General features: G+C 52.9%; 1 protein-coding gene across 1 annotated transcript in view; it reads left to right on the top strand.

Annotated features, from left to right (window-relative positions):
* ZNF687 (zinc finger protein 687) overlaps positions 1-24,049 on the top strand; it is a 30,764-nt gene that overhangs the window by 906 nt on the left and 5,809 nt on the right. Inside the window, exons 2-3 of the mRNA XM_075040704.1 lie at positions 18,965-21,231; positions 23,333-23,511. Coding sequence (XP_074896805.1) covers positions 18,985-21,231; positions 23,333-23,511 — 2,426 coding nt within the window. The 5' untranslated portion in view covers positions 18,965-18,984. The remainder of the gene's footprint in view (positions 1-18,964; positions 21,232-23,332; positions 23,512-24,049) is intronic.

The raw sequence follows: 24,049 nt of genomic DNA, 5'->3' as shown, positions 1-24,049 counted from the left end.
GCCCCCACAGCTCCTGGGAGGGCTAGTCCCAGCTCCCTCTCTCCAGCTCTGGTGTTTGGGACTGTTGTAATTCCTTTCCAGAGCTCCTGCGACTGAGCTCCTTCCTCCTCCCTGACCTGGGGGGTGCTGAGGAGAGGGGGGCAGCCTTCCCCCTCCAGCACAGAGCTCAGAGAGGGGCTGGCAGGGGTCCCCCCAATTCTTCAGCTGTAACATCTCTTGCAAAAAAGGTGGTGTCTTCTTTTGGGGCCCCAGTTCCTGGGGGGATTTTCTTGTTTCTCCAGTTTTTGAGGAGTGGCCGTGTGAATAAGGAGTTGGTCAGGCTTTGGGCTGTCTAGATCTTCTCTGGTTTCTCTAGGTACCATTGTCCTGAGGATGGTGTTTGAGAATGGGGCGTGTGGGTCTCTTATCACACCCCAATCTCCTGGGAAGAACAGTGCTGCGGCTGCCAAATGGTTTAGGGTTTTGGGAGGAGGGAATCTTGCTATTACACCGGTTTTGGTGGGGGAAGAGAATACGGGACGTGTGGAGAGGATCCTGTTGCAGCCTTGGTAACGCAGTCTGACCGTTTTGGGGTCCTGTAACAGCTGTCTGCGTCCTTGGGGATGGTTGGGAGGAATCGGGAAGCTTTCTAGAAGGGCCCGGTGTGGTTCCAGATGCAGGAGAAGGCTTGCAGAGAGGTGGGTACCATCCTGAATTGGGGTCCAGGTCCAGCCTGACTTCCTGCAGGGAAGAAACTGGGAATAGCGAAGACTAACAGCAGGTTCTTGCTGTCACTTCTTGAGGTGGCCAATGAGGTTTGGGGGATGCTAACCTGATTTGGGACTTCGGGCAGTGAGGTGGCCCTGGGCCAGGGGTGTTTTCTGAAGTCCTGGGGTGGAGGAGGAGGCCAAGGGGCAGGGAGTGGACCTTCTGTAGGGAAGTCAAGCGTTTCAGTGGGGCTATTTCTTGTGGGTCTTGGCCACTTCCTTAAGAGCCTCTGGGGTTTTTGTTTGTGAGAGGGAGAGTAGGTTGGTAGCAAGAATGTGTTGTTTTCTTTCAAACCTGGTTTCTTTTCTCTCTCCTCCTGTTTCTCAGTCTCAGCCCCTGTAAAGTCCCTTAATTCCTCGCTGCTGGGTCTGCGTGTAATGGGCAGCCCTTGGGGGCTGTGATTATCTTCCCACAATTAGTTTAATTCAAAGACACTTCCCCTAGAAGGTGAGCGAGGGAAGTTCGATAGCCTCCATGCTTAGGTTTTAAGCAGTGCATTAGGAATTGAGCCTTGTTTGTGGAAAAGCTGCCTTAAAGGATGTATTTTTAGTGTGTCTGAGGCGGAAAAAAAGTGCGTCACCCCACATGTGGCCCTTGCTGGCATTAGCAGAAGCGGGAGGACTGGCGGAGGTGCTTCCCAAAGACTTTCTTCCCCTGAGTCTTCCTAGTCAGGATCAACAGGAGGATCGGCGAGCTCTGCCAGTGCTTTTACTCCTGGTGTTAATCCTGCAGCCTGGGCTGTGCAAGGAGGCCCTGATTGCCCTTAGGGACCACTCTGAACCAGTGGGACTGTGCAGAAATGCAGGGATTGGGTTGTTGGATAGGTGGTGCCAGTGTGGAGGTAGCTCAGGATCTCCTGTGGTGACCAGGAGTACCAACAGCACCCGAAGCTCTCATTATCTTGCAAGAATCACGTTTGTCTCTAATTTTCTGGGTTTATTCCACCCCAATTAGGTTCTCCTGGGTCTAATCCCTCCTCCTGCTAATGTGTGATTGCCCCCCGCAAGATATTTGCTAGGGCTTTAATTTATTTGTTCCATCAAGTACCTAAGCACACATCTGGGTACTATAAAAATAATAACGCACTAATAGCAAGTGAGCACAGTTATGGCGCGGGGCTGTCGTAGCATGCAACAGGAGCAAGGGAACTCTGTGTTCCCTTCCTTTTGGCATCCTACGTGGCAGATTTTCTATTTATACCGCTAGAATAAATGGGGTGTCCTGGCTGAGTTTAGAAACTTTACATCATAAAACCGAGTGTGATGAAATAGTACGAAACCTGCCAGGATGGAGGTAACTGCTCATCGCGACATGGAGACAATCGTGCGTGAGGGCAGCGTCGTTAGGCTGAATGCCTGGGGAGATCCTGGTCATTCTTCCATGAAATGTCTGCCCGGAACTACCAAGCTCTTGTCTGTGTACACCAGTGTGGATCCTGGTCATACTGGTAAATCTGAAAACAAAAACCTCCTTGCGTTGACATTGAGGCTGCTTTATGCTGATCATAGCTACAAAAACGCCTGCCAGTGTTTAAAAACTTAATTTTTCAGGCCGGCCAAATTGTCGGGATTTTTTGGATCTCGTCCACCCCTTGTTTGTTTTGATATCTCCAGAAGTTAGCAGATGGTAGAGACTTAATTCTGTTAAACGTATGGGAATTTAATCCCAAATCAGCCTCCAGTCAGGATGTGTTGTCTCTGCATGGCAGCTGTGCTCTGTGCCGGGATGGGAGCTTGGGACCGGGACAGGGCTACCAGGCCCCTCTCCGTGGATTTGCACCTGATTGTGGAGATGGGGAGACTGGGAAGAACTGAGTTTCCTGCTCTGTTCCCTGATGAAGCATCTTTTTTGCTTAAATTCAATGAAATCTATGAGCTAGCTATTTGTATCCCGGCAGGGGGAATCTGTGTGTTTGCTGCGTATTGGTGAGAGACCGTCTCCTCTCCCTCTCCCTTCGCAGCTGGTTTTAGATTCGCCCTTTGCTTTTAAAGACTCAGTTGCTTGTTGCAAAATCTATTGAAGGATAAAACTGATGTTTCAGTGGTGATACCTGCAGGTTCTGGGTCTGACACCAGCCCTTTTTTTTTATTTTGCCATAAATGTTATTCCCTCCTGTTTTTCTTTCCCCCCCGATGCGTTGGAGGGAGATCTGGGGTGGTTTTGTTCTTGCCATGTGTGATCCGAACAGCGGGGAGGGATCCCCAAGAAGCCACCTTAGATGAACAGAGCAAGCATGCAAAACAAAAAGAGCACATTTTTAAATTATAGTAATCATAAATCATTTAAAAAAAAAAAAAAGGGGTTCAAACTTCGTGACCAGCGTCTTCAGACTGAAAGCAGCAAGAAGGTTGTTTCCTTCCCCGTGTGTGAGCTGGGCCCGTCTCGCTCAGCTCTGGGGTGGTGAGGAGCTCCAACCTCTGCCCAGAGCGTTTGGAGATGATGCTTGAAACTATGGGGCAGCCCGGGCTGATGGATGCCGCTCCCTTGTCTGGGAAGGTTGGCGTGCTGCAAAGAATTACATGGGGTTTATTTTTTTTTTTTCTGGGGATGTCTGTACAGGACTAAACCCAAGAGCTACCTACACCCATTTTCCAGCAAGTAATTCAGCCTCCATACTTCAAGCCTCCTTGAAATCAGTGGTCACACTGCAGCTGGGGATACTGCGAGGGGAAGTTTTTTGATGGGGAGAAAATACATTTTCTTCCTTATTAAATTTTAAAGTGGGGACGATTTGGGTGCATGAGATAGGAGGCAGCATTTAAAAAGAAGGGGAAAATACCACTGCTGGGCACAGATCTTTGTCCCTCAGCCTCCCTGGCAGGACGGGGCTGGGTCGCGCTGGATGCTCTGGGAACACAGGCGCCTTGTTCGTAGCTGGCGAGCCCTTTTGCATAGATACAGCTTATATCATTTATTTATAGAAATAGATATATGCTGCCTGACCGAATTAAGTCATGCTAACACAAAAAACCTCCATGTTTTTTTGCAGTTGCTGGCCTTGTTTGTTGGTCTGGAGTAGGATTTTCCTGCTCTGTGCTCCCCCTCCCACGGTTTTTACCCCACGCCGAGCGAGTTCTGCCAGCAAAACCTCTAGGTGTGCCTGGGCTGGGTCCGGGCACAAGGACGGCCTCAGCTCCAGGTTTGGAGGCTGGGATTTGCCGTGGTGTTTGCATCATCACGGCTAGTTCTGTTGGGGGATAATCTCCTTGTTGATACGGTCAGGGGTGTCCAAGTGAGGCGTGTTTGCATTGCCGTGCTGGCGGATGGGCCTGGAGTGCTTTGCCACACCGGCTTACCCACTCGGTGCAACTCCCGTGCAAACGCTGGGCCTTGCGTCGTCATCAGCTCTCTGCCCGCTCGCTCTCCCGTAGGAAATGGAGCCAGGAAGGGGTTTTCAGGCGGTGCTCCTCCTCCTTGAGCTGAACTGAAACAGTGCTGGCTGGCTTGTGCAGGCACGCAGCTTGCCAGCCGGTTCAGCCAAGGCATTTGCAGTCCTTGGTTTTGGTTTTTTTCTGCAAAGGGGAATGGCTGCTGCAGTGAGCTGCAGTAATAAGCATGGACGTGCTTATTGCAGAGCAAGGATGAGAAGGGCCTGCCCGTTCCCCTCAGGAAGGGATCCCACTGTTGCTGCACTCCTGGCCGGTGGAGACAGCTTTGCCACACCATGCGGGAGAACCGCAGGCAATGGGATTGCCGTGGCCCTTCAGAAAACCACTGCCAGCGCCCTGCATTTCTCCTCAGCTCCTTCTTGACGTGTGGAAACATCCAGCTCGCTCGGCTCCTGTGCAAGGTCCGGTGGTTGGGCGTACAGGGAGGAAAGGAGAGCGGGCCCTGGCAAAGCTGCTGCGGCGGGGAGATGCCCAGACCCAGCAGGGAGATGCCCAGACCTGGCCCTGAGCTGGACGTGCGACCTGTTTAGATGTTAATGCAGAGGGACGGCTGAGCGGAGCACAATGGAGCACAAAACATGCGCATAATGGCTGAAGTTTTAATCCCCTGCTGCCGCCTGGAGCAGGGAAAACAATGCTGAGGGTTTCAAATGGCCCATCGAGCGCCCTGGCAGAGTATTATTTTCTACCTGGTACCCCCAGAGAGCCTTTTCATGTGCTAGAAGCAAAGAAAAAAGGAAAGGGGGAAGGAAGGACGGAAGGACAGACAGACAGACGGAGCCCTTTCCAAGGCATGTCAGCAGCAGGGCACAGGCTCTGCTTGGGGCAAGGCAGCATGCCTCCCCGAGAGGCAGTATATTTCATTGGGAAAAATTAATAATTAAACTCGTGGAGCACCTTAAAGGGACCGTTCTCTCCCTGTCTGTCAGTGAGCTGATAGCTAGGCTTGGCAAGAGCTGCCTAGCATCCCATCGTGCCACCTTCTCCTTGTGTGTTATCTGGGCTGTGCTGCAAAAGCCTCTGGATGTGGGATGAACCAGACCTGTTTGGGTTTCTGGCCACACCGCTCTCCAAGAGCATGCCAGTTATCCACTGGCTGTTGCGGCAGCGCAGGTTCAGTGGCCAAGATCATGGCTGGAGAGAGGGGACCTGCTGCAGTGGACCCTGCTGAAACCATCTAAGCAGGACAGCTTGGGCCTCAGAAGGGTGTGATCGGAGAGGAACAGAGCAGCATGGAGAGGTACCCTGCTTAGAGCTCAGTGACAACAGAGGAACAGGCTGTGAGGAGAAGAGTATCTCAGAGCAGACCCAGCGTGAGGGTGTGCTTTATTCCAGCAGAAGCTGAATTTGTGTGGCTGGAGGTGTTGGAGAGAATGGATTGGAAGCGAATAGCCAGCATGTTGGCTGTGAGCATCGGCTGTCCAAGCTGAGCCCATGCTCATGTTTGGAGGCCGCAATACCTGCCTGGCTTCTTCCCTCAACGCCGGTACTGCTGGGCCATTCTTTCCCACCTTGTTAACAGCTGCTGGGAATACATATCCAGGCGTGCTGGGATCAGTTGAAATCAAATCCGGATTGAATCACGCTACCCCTTTTGTCCCCTTGGCCTTGAGATGGGACATGCCAGGAAGCATGGCCGTGGGCTGCTCTGTATAGACCAGTCATCGTGGGACAGGTTATCGGATCATAGTCTGCAGGAGCTGTTTCGGCAGCAGCGTTTGCTGTTATTGTGGGTATGCAAGCACGTTTGCATTCAATAAATGACAAAAAAAATAGCCTGAAGTGCTGGAGCAAACTCTGCTGGGATCATGTCATCGTTGTCTTTTCTTTCCCTCAAATCCTGCAGCCACAGCTGCTTTTAGGTCCAGCCTTTGTGGCTGGAAACACACAGGGATGCTGCGAAAGCCGCTCTGGGTGTCCCAAAACAGTCCAACCCCAAAGCCTGCGTGGGGGCTGTGCCTGCCAGGGGCATGTCCGTTGCTTGAAGCACATGGTGCATGTGCCTTGAAAGCAGATAAACCCTGCCCTCCTGACATGGCCAAGTGTTATTTGCTGCTTAACATGGGGGGGGGAAATGAAATCCCAGGGAGGGGGTGACCGTCACGCGCCGAGTACAAGGGTGTTTTTCGGTGCAGACTTTGTTCCCAGAGGTGCTGAGCGCCTGGATTTTGTACCAGTAGCATTTTGCACTTTGCTGTGCTGAGGCCTTAATTGCTCAAGCCCCTGCCAGCCACTCCTCCAGCACCGTTTCCCCTTCTGAGTGTGTGCTAAAAATGTTTCTTTTGGGGGTGATCTTTTCCTTGTTTGGTCTGAACCAGGAGATGCGAGCTGTTTTTTGGAAAGCAAATGTCTCTCCCCCGCACTCTCGGTAAATCAAGTGGAGCTGGGCATTTGGGAGAAAACAATACTGTTGGCTAGCAATAACCCTGTAAAACAGCTGAACAAAGATTTAGACATGGCAGGTGGAGGCCCCGCTGGGCAGGAGAGCAGCCCAGATTGTGCGAGAAATGAGACTGAGGTTTGCTCCCGAGCAAGGAATGGGCCTCACATCTCTCCACAATCTGGCAGGATCTGCTGATGCCTCCATGCCACGGGCAGGGTGAAGGGAAGGACTGATATGGATGGACCTGGAATTCCTGTTCCTGCTCTGCTCCTTGCACTGTTGGGTGGCTTCAGTGAGCCCTGGGTTTCTAAACTGGGGACAACTGGTCTTTAGACCTCCCTTAGGTGCTTTTTTTCCTGCGTGCTTTGAGCCTGGCACCTGTCAGAGGGTTTCTCCTTGGGTCTGAGTGGGTGTCAGGCTGCAGGCAGCAGCTTCCCTGCTGGAGAAGGGGAAACTGAGCTCCCAAAGCTGGGAACCTCAGGTCTTGTGTATGTGTTTCCCTCTGAGCAGGAGGAGCTCAGGGGATTTGGCATGGAGATGACAGCTTATGAAACTCCCCAGATGCTGCCTTGCTTTTTCTTGAGCTTTCCTCCTTGATGCTTGCTTCTAACTGAGCTGTTGAAGTTTCAACAGCCCCGTTAAGGTGAAGAAGGTGGGGACCAGTCAGCTCGGGCCTCTGGATGCTTCTGGAGTTTGATTTGGACCTTCCCCCTGTGCAAGATCTTGAAGAATCATAAAACCAGAGACCCCGAGCCTTTTGCCTTACTCCATCCTTCAGAGGGGCTGGAGGTTTCCCATGGTCTGTGCTCCCCCATCAGATGATATTTTCTCTCTCTAGCGTCTCTCCTGTGTGGTTCTTGATGCGTTTCAAAGCCCGACATTGGGGTACCCTGATCTTATGGATGGTGAAGTGCAGGGATTCTCGCTCCCTTTTCCCCTGTGTGGCAGATCCAAGTCTGGCCAAGCTCAGGGGACCGCAGAGGCTGCTGCTTCAGCAAATGAAGACCCTCTTCTGTCCCAGAGCTCCCTGGAAAGGGCCAGGACACATGCCTGGAGACAGGGAAGAGCCTCTCCAGGAATATTGAGGATTTTGCTTTGGGTTTCAAGTGGAGGGGAGGATGCAAACGCTGCTGGGGAGGCTGAGAAACCCGATTTGATGTCAGCAGAGCCCGGGCACCCTGCAGTCGCTGCTGCTTCTCGCAGCCTCCGTCTCTCCCACACCCTGCCCTTGCCTGCGCGGATGGCAGCAGCGGGGAGGCCGAGCTGCACAGTTTCTGGATCCCGGCGCTGGCAGATGGCAGGGGAAGGGGGGGCCATTCCGGCCATCAGCCACTGCGCTGGGGGACAAGGCAGTGGGGAGGGACCCCTCCAGCTCGCATCGCCACCGCCTGCAGAGCCACCAGCGGTTGCCATTAGACCACCACCGTACCCAGAGCCAGCCTCCTGAAGTGCCAGGGAGTCAGAGGAGTTTGGTGCTGGGTTATTTTATTTATTTCTCGCTTTTTTTCCCTCTGAACCTCCCCTCCCACTGCAGCCGTCCCTGCTGAGCCCTGACCTCATGATGTCATGCTGGGAGTAGGACGTGTTGCTGGTTCTTGTTTAACCAGCCTGCCTTTCTATCATTTTCCCCCTCTCCTACACGTGAAACCTGAGACCACTCTCTGTCCCTCCCCCCCCCCCTTTTTTTTTTTTCTCTTTTCCTCCCTCTCCACTCCATCCAGAAGCTCCTTCCCATCAGGTCAGTACTGGGCTCGGGTCCCTGGCACAGTGGCTGCCTCTCTGGAAATGCAGTGGGGATGGTGTTTGCAAATTGTGCCGCTAAAGGCTTGCTAGATAAGCAAATTCTTAGGAGATCAGGAGGCAGAGAGAGAAATCTCATGTGCTGGCAAGGGGTTGGGTGCTGTGATTTGGAAATAGGCTGTGCAGGTTTGTGCTACGATTATGGGCAAGTGGATGCGAATGGGAGCAGGGGCGTGTCACTGGGGTGATGGCAAGGGGACTGTGTGGATTGCTTGAGGTGTAAATGCTGCATGGGAAGGGGTGGAAAAGCATTTGGGGTCGTGGAGGAGTGTGCGAGGGATGGGCACGAGCAGGGGCTGCTGGGTGCAGAAACCCCGTGAGGGCTGGGGACATGGCGGTGCCAGTTCCCTGCATGGGCTGTTCCCCAAATTGCTTTGCTGCCCTTGATGCTTCTCCTCTTTGCCTGCGTCCTTCATCCCAAAAAGCAGGAGGTAATATGTCCTCCCTGATAAGGAGGAGAAAAGGGGGTATGGGAGATTTAATTCTATGTCTGTGGATCCACAGATTTTAATTTTTGGATCCACAGACACGGAATTAAATAAAGACTTCTAATGTGCAAGAGCCGTTCTTAATGTTAACCTTTGTTTCTCTTCTGACCTGTGTTATCTCTCCTGAAGCTTGGCTGAATCCCTTCTGCCTTTTATATTAGCAAAACTAATTATAGTTCTGGAAAGTAGTGAGGGGCGGCTAACGAACATTGAAGTTGGAGAATCTGTCTGGCACCGTGCTAGATACCAGAAGGTGGTTCCCAGAGCAGCCGGCCCAGGAGGGGCCTACGCAGAAGTGAAGAAAACAGAGAGGGGAAGGATGTAGCTCCAACAGGTATGGGGTTTTGGCGGGGTGGGATCCACTGGTGGCAGATTGAGTCCTGATGTGATGGGAGATGGTCCTGGGCTAGGTGCTGCTCTGGCTCTGTTGCATGGTGTTCACATCACCCTGTGCCTCAGTTTCCTCACATGTAACAGGGAAAAGGGGCTAAACCCCAACTTTGTCAGGAGTATGAGCTGGTTAGGATGTTACCCAAACACCAGATGTCACTTAAGAGGGAAATGCTGTTTGGAGATGGAGAGAAAAACCAAGTCCTCTTGCAGGTTCAGCGTACGGTTTTCTGCTAGGTTGACAGCAGCGCAGCCTGTGTTTTCCAAGCAAGCGATCCTTCCAGGTGATTCCTTAATAGCTTGCTGTCAGACTAATAGTATCTCTTAAAATCCTTTCATCTCTGAAATCTTGTTTACTTTTTGGCCTTCCCTCAATTTGGACAGTAAAATGACACTGTTCTGTGTCACTTGAAAAATATCAAGTTGGTTTTGGCTTCTTGCTGTGGGGAGGAGCTCTGTCTGGCTGTTTTCAGGGAATTTTCCTTTTTGGAGATACCCTTTTTGGAGCAGGGCACTGTGTTCGTTGCAGTGAGAAACTTAAATTAACCATCTAAACAAAAGCCACTCATTTTAAAGTGGCTTTCTACTACAAAGCCATGGCTGCTTCTACTAACTTGTGCAAAACTTGTTAAAACTACGCTTCTTCTCCCAAAACAAAGGAAAGCTGCGCGTTTATCTCACACAATCTCTCGACCACAAAATCCGGGCAGTGGCTCTGCAGCGCTCTGGGCTCTGCTCCCGGCTGCGCTTTCTTTGACAAGTTGCAGGGCTGCAGGAAAGGCAAGACTGCTGCACCATGGCTTTATCCATGTCGGGGCCGATCCTGTCCCTCTCTGGCACCAGCTGCAAGCCACATCAACCATTAATGTGGCTGTTTCGTGGGAGCACGATGGCAGGAGGAGCTGCCCCTGGAGAGAAGGGAAGGGGAACAAATGAACACTAGCTGCTGCATAAATAACTGAGAGTGGGGCTACCATGGGCTTTTCTTTCCTCCTCTCCACCAGTTGCCAGTAACAGGGGGCTGGGGAGGATTTGGAGAGCGAAAGGAGGTACTAAAATGGAGAAAAGCTGCACTAGGTGCTATGATTTTGTTGCTCGGGGAATTTGCCTGTCCTCCCCCCCTGCAAGGTCTTCTGAAGATTGTCTGCAAGGTCTCCACTGGGGAGTGAGATTGTATAACACCCAATGCTCATTCAGCTCATTAAAAACAGTTGTTCTCACGTGTGACGTCTCCTCTGCACAAAGGCTGGGGCTTTTTAGCAGGGGATCAGTTTTAAAATAGCTCCAAGAGCCCCAGGAGGTCAAGAGAGGCAGCAATCCACTTGGCTCCCTGCCAGCCAGGTGAACCTGTCCTTATTATTTTGTGTTTTGCAGATACCCATGGTGGAGGTTTGTTTTTCTCCAGGGCTCCCTGGGTGCTGGCAGCCACTGGCTCGAGGCCTGCGAGCAGTGGCATGGGGACAGGCTTTGTCAAAGGTTTCCTCTGTGCCTCGGAAGCTAATCCCGCCTGTCACGTGGTGCCGGGAGCGCAGCCGTTCCCGCTAGCCTTGGAAGCGGCAGCAGCAGGCAGGGCAGCAAGCAGGGCAGCAGGCCCCCCATGTGCGTGTATGCGGGAGGGCGGCACGGGCGGGGGGTTAAACCTAGCTTAACTTTCTTCCAAAGTCGGGTTTCGGAGGGTAATTTTTCTTGTTTTGGTGCAAACTTGCTGGCAGACAGCAAGTCCCCGCGAGTGTCAGGAAGGGAAACAGGAAAAGCAGCTTTTAAAAATAGCAAGCCCTTGAAATAGTCCCAGCGTTCGGTCTCTTTTGTCTGAACCACTCTGGCTGCTCCAGAGCAGGCCCCGCTGGCCAGTGGGCCAGGCTCGGCAGCTGGGGGCCCGGCACTTCCGCAGACGGTGCCTGCCAGTCCTGTGCCAAAAATGTGCGGTGGGAAGCCCTTCGGGTGCTCATCAAGGGTGTGTGTGCAATCCTCTGTGCCCCTGCCAAACCCAGGGTTGAGCGGCGTTTTGGAGCCCCTTGCTTGCAAGGGCTGGTGTGGCTGCAGCTTTGATCAGAAAGTCAATCTCAAAAACCATGTGAGCATTTTAAGGGCTTCATGGTGGGCACAGCCGGATGGTTTGCAATGGTGGGATCCTTCGAACGTGTTCTAACACGACCCGGTACGGGACCAGCATAGGAACATGGTGTGGAGATGGAGAATTGCCTCTGATTTGGCATATGGAGGAGAATATGGGGTGGTGATGGGTGAGCAGTTGTACGAGCTGATGGCATGAGCAGAGCTGGCACATTTTGGGGGGTTTTAAGCAGGAGGAGTCTGGGGAAAGGAAAACAGTGTTGTCTCCCTGCGTGCCTTGGCCAAGTTTGGTGTTAGCATCCTTCTGAACAGTGAGCTGGGCAAACAAGTAAGCTTTCTTTTAAGGGAGGCTTGACTGCTGGAGAGAAGATTTTTAACAACATATTGTCTTTTTGTGGTAAACTAAATAAGCAAGTGAGCCATAAAAATGACAGTTGTGTTTCAGCAGTTACTCGTTGTCTTATTATTTTAGCTGTGAGCCTCATTAACATCTGGGGGTCTTGCAGTGGTTCCCGTCAACTGGACCGATTCAGGGTCTGCATCTCGGTGGCGCTGCGGTGGAGCTGGGACCAGTTTAACCTCCAGGCCAGCTTTTCTACATTGCTAATAGGAGCTTGGCATTGGTTTGTCTGGGCCTCACCTGTGACAGTCTTTCTGTGGTGGGGGATAATCTGCTGGTGGGAAACACCTGGGCTCTTGCGTGGTTGGATTTGGTGGAGAGATGCTTAGGTTGCTCCAGACTTGGAGCAGGTCTGAGGACCTAGACCTGGAAAGTGGAACCTCCTCTTCCTCATGGTTGTTCTTCCAAAGCTTGTGGATTTTTATTGTGTTTGCTGTGCTGTGGAGGGCAGCCACCCAAGACCTGCCTCTTGCCCAGCCTCCTGCTCTTCTGAAAGGCAGAAACCTGAACCTCGCAGCAGAGCGTTAGCAGAACTGCTTCCTCTTCCTGCCAGGGACCAGCTAAAACACGTCCCTGCTGCGCCTCAGCCAGACACCGTTACATCTCAGGTATCTGCCGTTGTTTAATAAGCGTGCTGGGCTGCTGATTGCAGTCCTTGCACTCAGTTCGTGTCCTGTGTAGGATTGGACAGCAGTGACACAGCTGATCCTGGAGCAAAGCTGTGCTGTGAGAGCTGTATCCTCCCTGTGCATCCAGAGCCTGGGCAGCCATGCTGGATGCTGGGGATGGTTTTGTGAAGAGCAGACTAATGCACAACTATCTCCTTCTGCCTGAAACTGAAAGCCTGGTGATTATTGGTGTGCCTTGCTTTAGCTGGGGCTTGTGTGTATGTATATTCATTATGCAAATAAGGTGCTGTGGCTGCCCTGCTTTTCAGCTCTAGGCCTGTCTCTCCAGCCTTGTGCTTTGCTGGAGGAAGGGCTGGTTTTAGCATAGAGTTGATGAGTTCAGTTCAAAACCGTGTGTAACCTTGGGGTGACTTGTAGAGAAGTGACGTCTGGCATTCCTGACCCTAAGGTCAGGAGTCACCTACCGAAAGGCTATGGTTCGCAGGCACGAGGTGGCTGGGTCGGCAGCGTGGTTGGGGTGGAAAGGGGACGCTAGTAACTCCTGTGGTTTCAGACTGGGCAGCCTGCACTGACTTCCTTCTCCAGCCAGGGATTTGGGTTGCCCAGCTTGGCCTCCTTGCTGATCCAGTGACATGTCCTGCTCTTGAGTGGCACATGGCTCGATCACCATGTGCCATCTCCCAGTGGGGTGGCCAGCAGTGCTGGCTACGCAGAGGTGCAGGGCCCTGCCTTGTGTTTTCCATCAGGGTAACCATCTCCGTGGGGTGTTTTTCAGGGTGATCCTGTGCCCCGTGTGCTTTGATGTGTTTTTGGTAGTAGGCAGGATCACAGAGCAGGGACTTTCAGATGTGGAGTCTGCTGGCCTCTAATTTAGAGCCTGGGCTGTGATGTTCAGGGCAGGCTGGTGAACAAGTTTGGCAACCTTTTTGCCTGTAGCTCTTCCTCATCAAATCCAGAGAGGATTTGGGGATCTTTTCCACAGATGAATTTGGATCTCTGACTCGTTGTCTCCCCTGTACCATGGTTTCCGAAGCTGTAAAGCCAGGGGACTGGTGACCAGCATACTGACGGATGATCAGACCGGCTCCAAGCCACGTGACCGTGAACTGGTGCTGCCCGTGCTTCTGAAGGCAGCCTGCATGCAGAGGGCTTGTGCACGGTGGGATGCTGTTTCCATGCAAAGCTGGTGCTTGTTGTAAACTCTTCTTTTTCTGTGAGGCAAGATAACACCACTTAGCCAGTAAGGTTAAAAATACCCTTCCCTTCCCTCCTTGTTGGCTTTGTTTTGCCTAAGAAAAATAGTTCTTTTGCCTACGAAAATAGTTGTGTTTTTAGCTACCAAAATAACTCCCCATGTCAGCCTGGTAGAGTTTGAGGTGGAGCTCGGCTCTTTCCATCTCTGCTGACTCCTCTTTGATAGGAGTTACTGACTCGAGACCATGACTCTCCTCTTCCATCAGAAGGGACTGAATGGGGAATCTTAGACTTGGGATTTCTAAGAACAACAACAAAAAAACCCCTTCTGGGGTGGAGACCTTCCCGTTGTCACCAAACAAGGAGAAATACTCGTGTAATCCGTCCTGTGCAGGGACTCCTGCAAGGAGGAGCTTTCCTTTCATGGGAAGCCATCAGTTGAAGAGCATCTCTGAGACCATCGAAGTGATGAACGGTTTGTAAATGACTTCATTCCTGCCTTAAAGCTGTGAGCTTTTAAAAAAGAGACAGAGGATCCATAATCAGTTTTGCTTTTAAAAGCAGGGATGCTAAAAGCAGGATACGGTTGGCCAAGACAGAGGTAGGGTGTTTAAAGGCAAGAAGGGCCAGAAACTTTTTAGTGAGGGCTGGGAAGGAAATGATTGAAGGAAACACTTAAAAAAGATGGTGGGATGTATTTAAAACCCACCTGTGAGCCCAGAGAAATCAGGTGCTGTGGGTTTGTTCTTTCCTCTCCCCATCGAAGAGCCTGATAAAAATGAATTAAGGGTTTATGGCAGAGCAGGTCTTGAGCACAAATAAAAGCAGTAAGCCAAGCCGAGCACTGGGCTGGTCCTTTGTGGCGTTAGCATACAAGACCACTCCATTTCCCTTAATCAGTGGCAAGAGGGGCCGGTGGTGACACAAGCTAGTGCTTCGGAGATGGGAGTGACCTCTTTGTGCTCGGAGCTGGGCCGCCGCGCACAGTCCTGCCTCTGCCAGTGTCTTCAGGCTCTGCTGAACCCAGGCATCCTGATGGAGGTTCACTGTCTTACTAGCGTCTGCTCGTGTGTCCTGTCTAGGAGAGAAGCTCTTTTTGGCAGCTGTGTGTTTTTAGCCTAGTCTGGTTTTGCTCAGGGAGGTGTGGCGGGGGGATTTGTGCCTTGCAGGAGGTGCTGGGGGTTTAGGAAGGCTGGCTTCTCTGTGTTGCTTATGAGCCATCCTGCTGGCACAGGGAAAAGCAATATTGAGCCTGAAGACGGATCCATCGTCATTCCTTCAGGCTCCGCTCAGCTTGCTGACCCGAACCCACTTTGAGGACAGAGCTGGCACTCTTTTCTTCCGTGCTGGATAGAGGAGGATTTCCCTCACATCACCTCTTTTCTTCTTGGGAATCTTTTCAAGCGTAGCAACCTGCTTCTCTCTGCTTTACTGTAAATATTTGTATCCTGCTAAACGGTGATTAGAAAAGTCATTTGAAAAACAAATGTCCTTGTGTCATGCCGTTCTCAGCAGAGATCCTGTGCTGAAGAACCAGATGGCAGCGCTGGAAGAGAAGTGTAGTGTTCGGTATCTCCCCCTGCTGCAGTATTTTAAAGCCTGGTGCTTTTCCTTCTGGTCCTCTCACCGATGGCTTCCCTCTGCTGAGGTCGTGGCTGAAGTCCTGCATCGCCTGAAGGAGCACGTGGTGAAAACTGGTTTTAGAAAGTGGGGTGAACTTGTTGAAATCTCTGAGAAATGAGTCTGCTTCCCCAAAGCCGGTGCTGGAAGGAGATGTTTAGCAGCACAGACCGGTGGCCTGCTGGGCAAAGGAAGGTCTGAGGGGGCACATGCAGGCAGTCGTGGCAACTGACAGCAAAGGCTAGTTTTGCTTTTTGGGGTCTAGATTATCAGCCCTTCTGTAGGAACAGTCTTTTCCTGCCAAATGCAGGTGTGTTTTGACTTCCTTCCAAAGTGGAATCGGACATTTGGTTAAAAACCCCACACGTTTATGGGGAGATAAAGAAGCACAATCCAGCTTGTGCTCTTTGAGACCTTATTCCTGTGTATTTGAACCTTGCAAAGATGATCTTCCTGTTGCTAACAAAATCCCCTCCGCCGCCTGGCTGGTGAGGCCTGTGCCGTAGCATCCTCGGTGTCCCCAGGGGAGACTGCTCTGCTCTCACGGGAATGTCCCTGGCTAGAAGGTGGCTCTGCTCTTTGTCTCGGTGGTTTTCCATTTCGAGGCATGGATGCCTTCCTCCGAGGTTACCCTTTTCTTGTCTCCCAGCGGCTTGTTCTGATGTTGAATCCTTTGTGCTTTTGCAGGCAATAAATATTACTGTTGCCATGCAAGACAGCTTTTTCTGTGCCGTCTTCCTCTTCGGCTTTAGTGGAGATTTAAGTGCCAGCGAGCACTTGCCCTGTTAACTTCTTCCCCCACAATGCCACAGCGGGATCTGTGGGTCGGCAGGCGGAGCTGCTTGGGCATTGCAGAAGTGAAGCCAGTAGAAAGTCGCCCACTTGCATTTTAAATGTCAGTGTCGTTCTGGAGCAGCAGATTCCTTGGTGGCCCACAGACCCCGCACTGCACCCAGCAGAGATCCCTTGGGGTGACCTACGGTGAGAGTTAAAAATAAAGCTAGACTAAGCCTCCTTACTAAGCTGTCTGTCAGGAAAACCACCAGAGTCTTTATAGACCCGCTAAGCCTGAGAATAGGTGAATTGGGTGTATGAGGGGGTTTGCCAGGTACAAAAAAAAGACCAAACCATGTGTGAGAGCAGTCCCAAGACTGTTTCTGAACCCCATTTGGCCTCCACACTGCTTTGTCACCAGGTACTTGTGTTGGAGAGGGTGAAGGCTGGTCAGGAGACTTCTAGCTGCACGAAGTAGTAGGTAGTTTTTGCTTTGGACACAAGCACAGTGGAGCTGTGATTGCTGCTGCTCGCCTCCAAGGAAACCCAGGCTGGGTGGGAGCTGCTGCTTCCCTGAGGCCAGATGCTGATATGGAGGTGATGGGCATTGGCTCTGCTTGTTTCCTCCATCCACCTCCAGTTTGGGAAAGGAAGAGCTGTGGGTGTGTGTCTGGCCCTCTGTGTACACTGCAGGGTCTCCAAAATGGAGATGGCCATGGAGGCTTAGAGCTGCTCTTGCAAGCATGCAGCCCTTCCCCTGAGCAGCACCAGTGTGCAAGGAATGCTTTCCTGGCCTGTGACATGGTGCCCTCTCCCAGGGACACTGCACGCTGCCAGGCTGCAGTCATTGGCAAAAGCCTTTCTGTGACCAGTGGGAAGCTGGAGCATCACATTGAGGCGAGATGAAGGGTCTAAATGCTGAACCGGCTGCTCCGGGTTTTGTAGGGGTGAGGGTGAACGTGTTGTGGCCTCCAAGGCATGAGGCTCATACAGGGATGTGTCTGAGAAGAGTCGCTGCTCCTGCAAGGGGAAAGCTAGTCTGCATTCATCCCTGATTAGATAGGAGAGATGGAAACCAGCTTCGTTAGTGCTGCTGCCTGTTTGGCCAACGCCAAGATGCCAAGAACCCCTCTTTCCTTCCCTCCCTCTCTCCCTTTCTCCCTCCCTTCACAAATAAGTGGACAGGACTGAGGAGATTATTAAATCTTTATTAAAGAAATATATATCACAGCAGCATGTTTGCAGCATGGAGGAGTCTGGCAGTGGGTAGGACACGGGGACCGATGCTGTGACCAGGAGATGTGACAGCTAAAGGTGTTTGTAATGTGCTGCTGGCTGGGAAGATGCTCTGGCTAATCTGTTGAGACAAACGCTGCAGGTTTTCTGCCTGTTGGTGGTTTGGCAGGTTTCAGAGCAGTGACTTGTTTCTGGCATAAGTTGTGGCAAGGTTGAGGGCTTCCAGCACTCGGTTGCGGGGGCTGTCGGTCCCCTGGCTGCTGGCCATGCAGGCTAAACTTCTCCATTGGCGTTGGTGGGTTTTAACTGAATGGGGCTTCCCGTGAGAGAATCCCTCCCTTCTGCAAAAAGCAGATTTGCGCACAATGTGTGTTGTCCTTGTCCAGTCTGCTGCAGCACAGGGCTGCCGGTGGATTTTGCCGTGGCTGTTGGAACACCTTTGCTGCCTGTCCTTCCCACTGCTGGCAGCTGCCACCCAACTCAGGGACAGCCAGACAGGCTGTGAATCTCCTTGTAGCTGTTGGACCAGGCTGTAAGCTGCAGCCATTTCCCTGAGGCATAAGCTGTGCTGTCCGAGGAGCAGATTAATGTCCTACCATGCCACTCTGCAGTGGGGAGGCAGGGCGAGGGCAGGGTGAAGGCAGACGGGCAGTGAGTGCTCCAGTGGCCTTGGCTTAATCTGCGGCAGCTGAGAGGCAGTGCCGAGAGCTGGAGGAAGAGGCGACTGCCAGGGCTGGCTCTCCGTGGGGCTGCAGGGTGTTTGCGTTTACTCCTTACAGCATTTGAGATAAGGGTTTCTCTTCTTTTTTTTTTTTCTTCCTTTTGCTGATTGATGTTAGGAGTAACCATCCACCCTCCATGCTATGAGCAGGAAGCCTGAGGACAGTGTACCCCAATACCATACCCAAGACCCTCCCTGTCCCCTCCTGGCAGATCTGCTCACCCTGGACAGACATGCGTCCAGCTGCTCTCCAGCATGTGGGGTGTCCACCATCCTCCTGCCTAGCAGGATCCTTTGCCTGGTTATCCTTATAAATCAGAGTCTTTCCTGCTGTCTAAGCCTCATCCCCTGGCTGCAGCTTAATCCTGGGATTTCTTACCCAGCCTGCAGCGACAGGAGGAACATTATTCCCTTTGTCTCTGCCGCAGCTGTGTTTTGAAACCTGTTGCCATCTCTCCCCTCAGCCTCCCCTATTTCTTCATCCGTTGCTCCACAGCCCACTTGTTCAAGGTCTCTTATCTGAGTCTTCTTGTTACTGTCTGGACACCTTCCTCGTGATCTGTGTCCTTGTGGGGCTGGCCTTGGGACGGCCTTGCTGCTGTGGGGGGAAGGATGGTTCCTGCGTCGTATCGGGTGCCCCCAACGGTGTGTTCCCTTTGCGAGGTGTTTGCTCTTTCTGCAGCTCTCTGGTCCTGACTTGGGTCTGCCTGGTGATTCATTGCAACCCGCTGATCCTCTGCTATGGAGCTGTTGCCCTTCCTCAGCTTGTACTTACGTGGGGAATGGCTCCGGCGTCAGAGCAGTGCTCCTTATCGGGCTGAATCCCGCAGTCTCAGATGTCTCTCCCAGGGTGCTGGGATCCTTCTGAACTTTCTGCCATCCTGGCTGGGAATCAAGAAATGATATGCAAAGAAACAAAGCGAAAAAGGCTGAGAAGTGTTGCGATTTGCCCGAGGGGCTCGAGGCTGGGGTTCAAAGGGAAGGCAGCACGGGGATCTTGTGCTTAGCATGGGGCCCAGGAGAAGCAAGTTCCTGTCTGTGTCTCTGCTACCTGTCTCTGATGGCTTCGTTTGCGTGCCCAGGTCACGGTGCTAATGCTCCTCTCCTTGTTCTGTTGCAGACTCTGCCATATTCCCCACCATGGGTGACATGAAAACTCCAGACTTCGATGACCTTCTGGCAGCTTTTGATATTCCTGACATTGACACAAACGAGGCCATACATTCTGGCCACGAGGAAGCTGACGCTCACATCAAGCAAGTCCCCGGGGAGCCGGGACCCCCTGACCACGTTCTCCCCCACACGGATATCACTGCTGTCAGCGTGATTGTGAAGAACACTGTCTGCCCCGAGCAGCTCGATGCCCTGGATGGGCGCAGTAAAGATGGGCATGTCATTGGGCCCCGCTTGCTGCAGAATGGCTTTGGGGCCACCGAGATGCCCAGGTCCCCCACCTCTAGGTCTGTGGAAGCTGTGGCATCCTCCAACGGGGAGTGTTGGGTGAAGGAAAAAGGCCCCAAACCCCTGGATATCTTTGCCCATTTTAGCCCCGATCCCAATGAAGACAACGCTGCCAACCTGATTGACAGACCACGGGAGTGCAAGCCGAAAGAGAAATCCCTCGCCGTGCCCTCCCTCTCACCCTCTCCCACCCCGTCGCTGGACTGCAAAGAGCCCATGGGAGAGAGCACAGAGAACCTGGCCCCGGCTTTCCCACAGTCCTTCGAAACAAGCCAGGCAGGGGGTGCAAACGGGTCCCCTCCTACCATCCCCTGCATCAAAAAAGAGGAGTCTGACTCGGAGGAGGTGGGCCATGAAGCCAGCCCGAAGGGTTTGGCTGCAGCCTTGGGTGACAGTCCTTTGGATCACCTGAAATCGGTCACTGTTCGTTACTCCACGGATGATTCTCCCATCACATCCTGGCCTGGTTCTGACCCAAACCTTGACAGCAGCACCAGCAACCTTCCTGAAGTGAAACGCTCACCCGCCAGCCCCCGGGAGCCGTTCTTCAAATCTTCCTCGCCAGTGGTACAAAGCCCCAGACTCCCCACTTCTCCAAAGCAGCTGGACAATATTGCCCTCAAGGAAGAGCAAGAAGTTCTGGAGAAGTCGATGGGAAGTCCACAGAGTATGTCCAGTGCTGAGGAAGAGGAGGAGGAAGAAGATAACAACAATGATTCCCCTTCTTCCAATTCCTCGCGGCCCCTGAAAGTGCGGATTAAAACCATCAAAACATCTTGTGGCAGCATCACCCGGACAGTGACCAGGGTGTCATCAGATTCAGAGCCAGGCTCCACCAAGGGGCCAGCCGAGCAGAGCTCTCAGGAGACCTCTCTTGAGGGTGCCGGCTTCTCAGCATCAGCAGAGAAAGAGGAAGGGATCATGCTGGAGATGCCCAAGGAGAAAATGGAGCTCTCCAGCCCCTTGAAAACTGTCGAGGGGCCAAAAATCGTCAGTGTTCAGCTTGGCAATGGCACCAAGCTCAAAGGGACTGTCCTGCCTGTCTCCACCATCCAGAATGCCAGCAGCGCCATGCTGATCGCTGCCAGTGTGGCTCAGCAAAAATCCGTGGTACTGCCAGCAAAGACAGGTAAAGCCGTGGCCAAGAACATCATCAATCTGGTGCCGCAGACCCTGCCCAAAGCTGACACCAGGACCAACATCAGCACCGTGACGCAGACCACCACAATCACCACCACGGCCAACCAAAAAGTCAACGGCACCACAGTTGTGATGGTGCAGCCGCAGAAGCCTTCCCCTACCATTGCGGGCACAGTCATTTCCCGGAGCCAGTCCAGCCTCGTGGAAGCCTTTAACAAGATCCTCAACAGTAAAAACCTCTTGCCAACATACAAACCCAACCTGAATCCTCCAGCCGATGCAAGCCTCACCCTGCCTCCCTTCGGCTACCGCTGCCTGGAGTGCGGGGACTCCTTCGCCCTGGAGAAGAGCTTGGCTCGCCACTATGACCGGCGAAGCATGCGCATAGAGGTAACCTGCAACCACTGCACCAAACGCCTCGTCTTCTTCAACAAGTGCAGTTTGCTCCTGCATGCCCGGGAGCACAAGGACAAAGGCCTGGTGATGCAGTGCTCCCATTTGGTCATGAGGCCAATTGCTTTAGATCAAATGATCGGACAGCCGGACATCACTCCCCTGGTCTCAGTGACCTCCTTCCCCGCTAGCAAAGTGACTGGTGTGGCTCAGGATGCCTTGGCCACAGCCAACGGGGCTCAGGACCTCCCCATCTTGCCTCTGAGCAACAGCTCGGAGCAGACCAACTACAGCTGCTTCAGGTGCCTGGAGTGCAAAGAGCAATGCAAAGACAAAGCTGGGCTGGCTGCGCATTTCCAGCAGGCAGTGACCACGGGGACGACCAGCAGCACGGTACGTGAGTGGGAGGGCAGTGGGAGTTGGATGTTAGAGCCACAGCAAACCATCCCTGGGGATGCGGGACAGAAGTGGAGGACTCTCCAAATGTAATCTAGGCAGCGCCTGCCTGTGCACGCCTGATTCCTCCCAATGTAAAACTCGTGCAGGAAGGAAAATGTGCGAGCTGGGGTTCGGTTCATGCCCACAAGGCACTGGGTGGAGGGAAGGGAGGCTGTTGTTGGTTGTCGTCGGGTGATAAAGCTGCCTCATGGCTGCAGGAGCTGGGGTGTGGCAGGGAGGGAAGAGTGGGTCCCGGAGCGTCAGTGCCCTGCCTGCTGGCACCCACTGTGGGACGTAACCGTCCCCACAGAGCCATGTTAGAGCTGTGGGGGCTGCTTCCTCTTTTGCCAACTTGAAGCACAAATGGAGTCTGGAGAAACCAGCATGTGTGTGTTGGGTATTTTTTTCTTTTCCCCCTCTTCGAGAGCCAACCTTGAGATCCTAGGCACTTCCTGCTGCTGCCAACACATCCTGGTTTGTTAGTGCAGGCAGCATCCAGCAAACACACAGGATTAACACTGCCGAGGGATGACCTTTAAAAGGCTAGGAGGGAAAACAGGTCCACAGAGGAGCCCTGTCCTCCCTGTGGCATGTCTTCACCTTTCCCGTTGTCCAGAGATGTTCAGCCCCCTTGGCTTCCTTTGCATAGAAAGAATTTGCTGTTTCCTGGTAACTCTGTTTACTTTGAAGCTGCTGCTGTTGCCAGGACGCTGTTCAAATGCAGATATTATGGTCCTGCTGCTACAGAGGAGGGCTGCTTTCTGTTTGAAGGTCACCAGGAGCACCAAAATTCACTTATATGGATGGTCCTGAAGAGCTTTCTTCTAACAGGGGAGGATTTTTTACTCCCACCTCCTCTCCTAGCCTTGGTATTGATGGAGGGTTTGGGACACAGTGAAGACGGGACATCCACACCAGAGCTGCGGCAGGAGCAGTGAGAGGGCACAAAGAGGAGGAGATCAGGGGCAGGAGAGCTGAGGGCAATCGTCCTATCTCCCTGCAGGCACCTGCTGCCTGTGAATGCGGCAACGTAATATTTCTAGCTCAGAGAGGGCCCATCTGTGAGGAGTGCTTGAGCTTGGAAATTCAATGTGAAGTTGCTGGCAGGGCAAAACCTGTGAACAGCCTTCACCTACCCAGAGTACCTTTGTCCCTGTACCCAGCAGATGGACTCTTCCCTAAACCAACACTGCCTACAAACAGCTTTTTTTTTTCCTTTAAAAAAAAAATGAGACCCAGAGGCTTTCCTCGGCACAGCGAGGGATGGGGATGGCTGAAGCCGTAAGCCTCTGTAATCCTCTTCCTCACACGCCACCTTTCATCCCTTCTCCCTTCCCAACGTGCCCCCGTGTCCCTGCTTCGTCTCCCAGGCTGTCTTTAGCTGCTGTTCCCCATCCGATTTCTTGTTGCCCTGCTGCCAGAATGACCCTTGGGTCCCTCTCGGCAGTGCTTTGGACCCCAGTCTGGCTACCGGCAGTGAGGGGAGCCCGAGGAGAGCTTGCTGTGCGTGGCATCTGGCTGGGGGCTGCTTCTTTCCTTCCTTGCCCCACCTTTGCTCTGGTTATTGCATCTTTCAGGGCAGCTGCTATTGGAAGCCCTGTCCTGTTTCCTCAAGTCCTTGTCAGCTTCTCCCCTTGATATCCACATGTCCGTATCTTGGCATGGAGTTGGAAATAGTTTCAAAACAGTTTTGGCAGCTGGTTTGAATACGCCCCTGGTCCCTCTGGTAAAACTCCCTTGCCAAGCTGCTGGTCCCCAGCTAACCCTTGGCACACACTGCATCTGGGACCCATCTGTGATGAAAAGCCTGGAAAAGGCATCTTGTCTGCTTGCGAAACGCCCTCAACAATTACCCAGCAAGCTGGCACAAGCAGATTATCTCCTACAACGTGCCCTGCAGGGTCCCAGCACTTCTCTTCCCCCGGCGGCACGTGGCTTGGGGCTGCTTTGGGTGTTGCAGGTTGTTAGCCCGTCCATCTGTGGAAAAGGCTTAAAAGCCCTTTTGTACACATGTGAATGTGCCAGGCTGAACCTCTCGATGCTCTTCTCCCCCCAGGTTTGTACCACGTGTCCCATGATCATGTCCAATCGCTGCAGCTTTAACGCCCACCAGCGGATGCACAAAAACCGGCCTCCCCACGTCTGCCCTGAGTGCGGAGGGAATTTCCTCCTGGCGAACTTCGAGGCCCACCTGAAGGAGGCCTGCCTGCACTTCTCCCGCAGAGTGGGGTACAGGTAGGGCACTGTGGCCTGAGGTCAGGGCAGAGGGACCTGGGGGGATGCCCAGGACTGGAGGGGAGAGTCCCAAGTCCGCAGTGGGTTTCCATTTTGCAGGCGGGGCAGGAATCTACATTCCTTCTCCCCACTGGTGCTGGGTACAGGGCTGAGGGTAAACGTCTTGCTTTACCCCTTCTCTGGCCCTCACCCTATTAACCCTAGGGGAATTTTCCTCCTCCTGGGACCTCCTGGCCACTGTTTCACCTCAGTCAAGGCTGGCAGCATCAGACCCCTGCAATCTCTCCCTGCTCCTTCTGATGAGCTGCCTGGGCCCTGGCTCCACCAGCAATGGGCAGGACTGGTTGCTCCAAACTGGAGTTTTCCCAGAGCCCAGAACTGGTTTGGATCCTGTGTCTGTTGGGACAGGGACTCATCCCAAGTTCCATGGTTGGACAGGGAGCAGGCGTGGGCCCTTGTGCTCGTTTCTCTTTGCTGTTAGCACTTGGTGTGCACCAGTCTCTGCAGCACGGCTGAGCTCCCCTGTGCTGTTTGTAGC

Source organism: Buteo buteo, chromosome 11 (assembly GCF_964188355.1).
Source record: "Buteo buteo chromosome 11, bButBut1.hap1.1, whole genome shotgun sequence".
Lineage (NCBI taxonomy): Eukaryota > Metazoa > Chordata > Aves > Accipitriformes > Accipitridae > Buteo > Buteo buteo.
The sequence above is the reverse complement of the archived record's forward strand: the minus strand, read 5'-3'. Positions and strand labels throughout refer to the sequence as shown.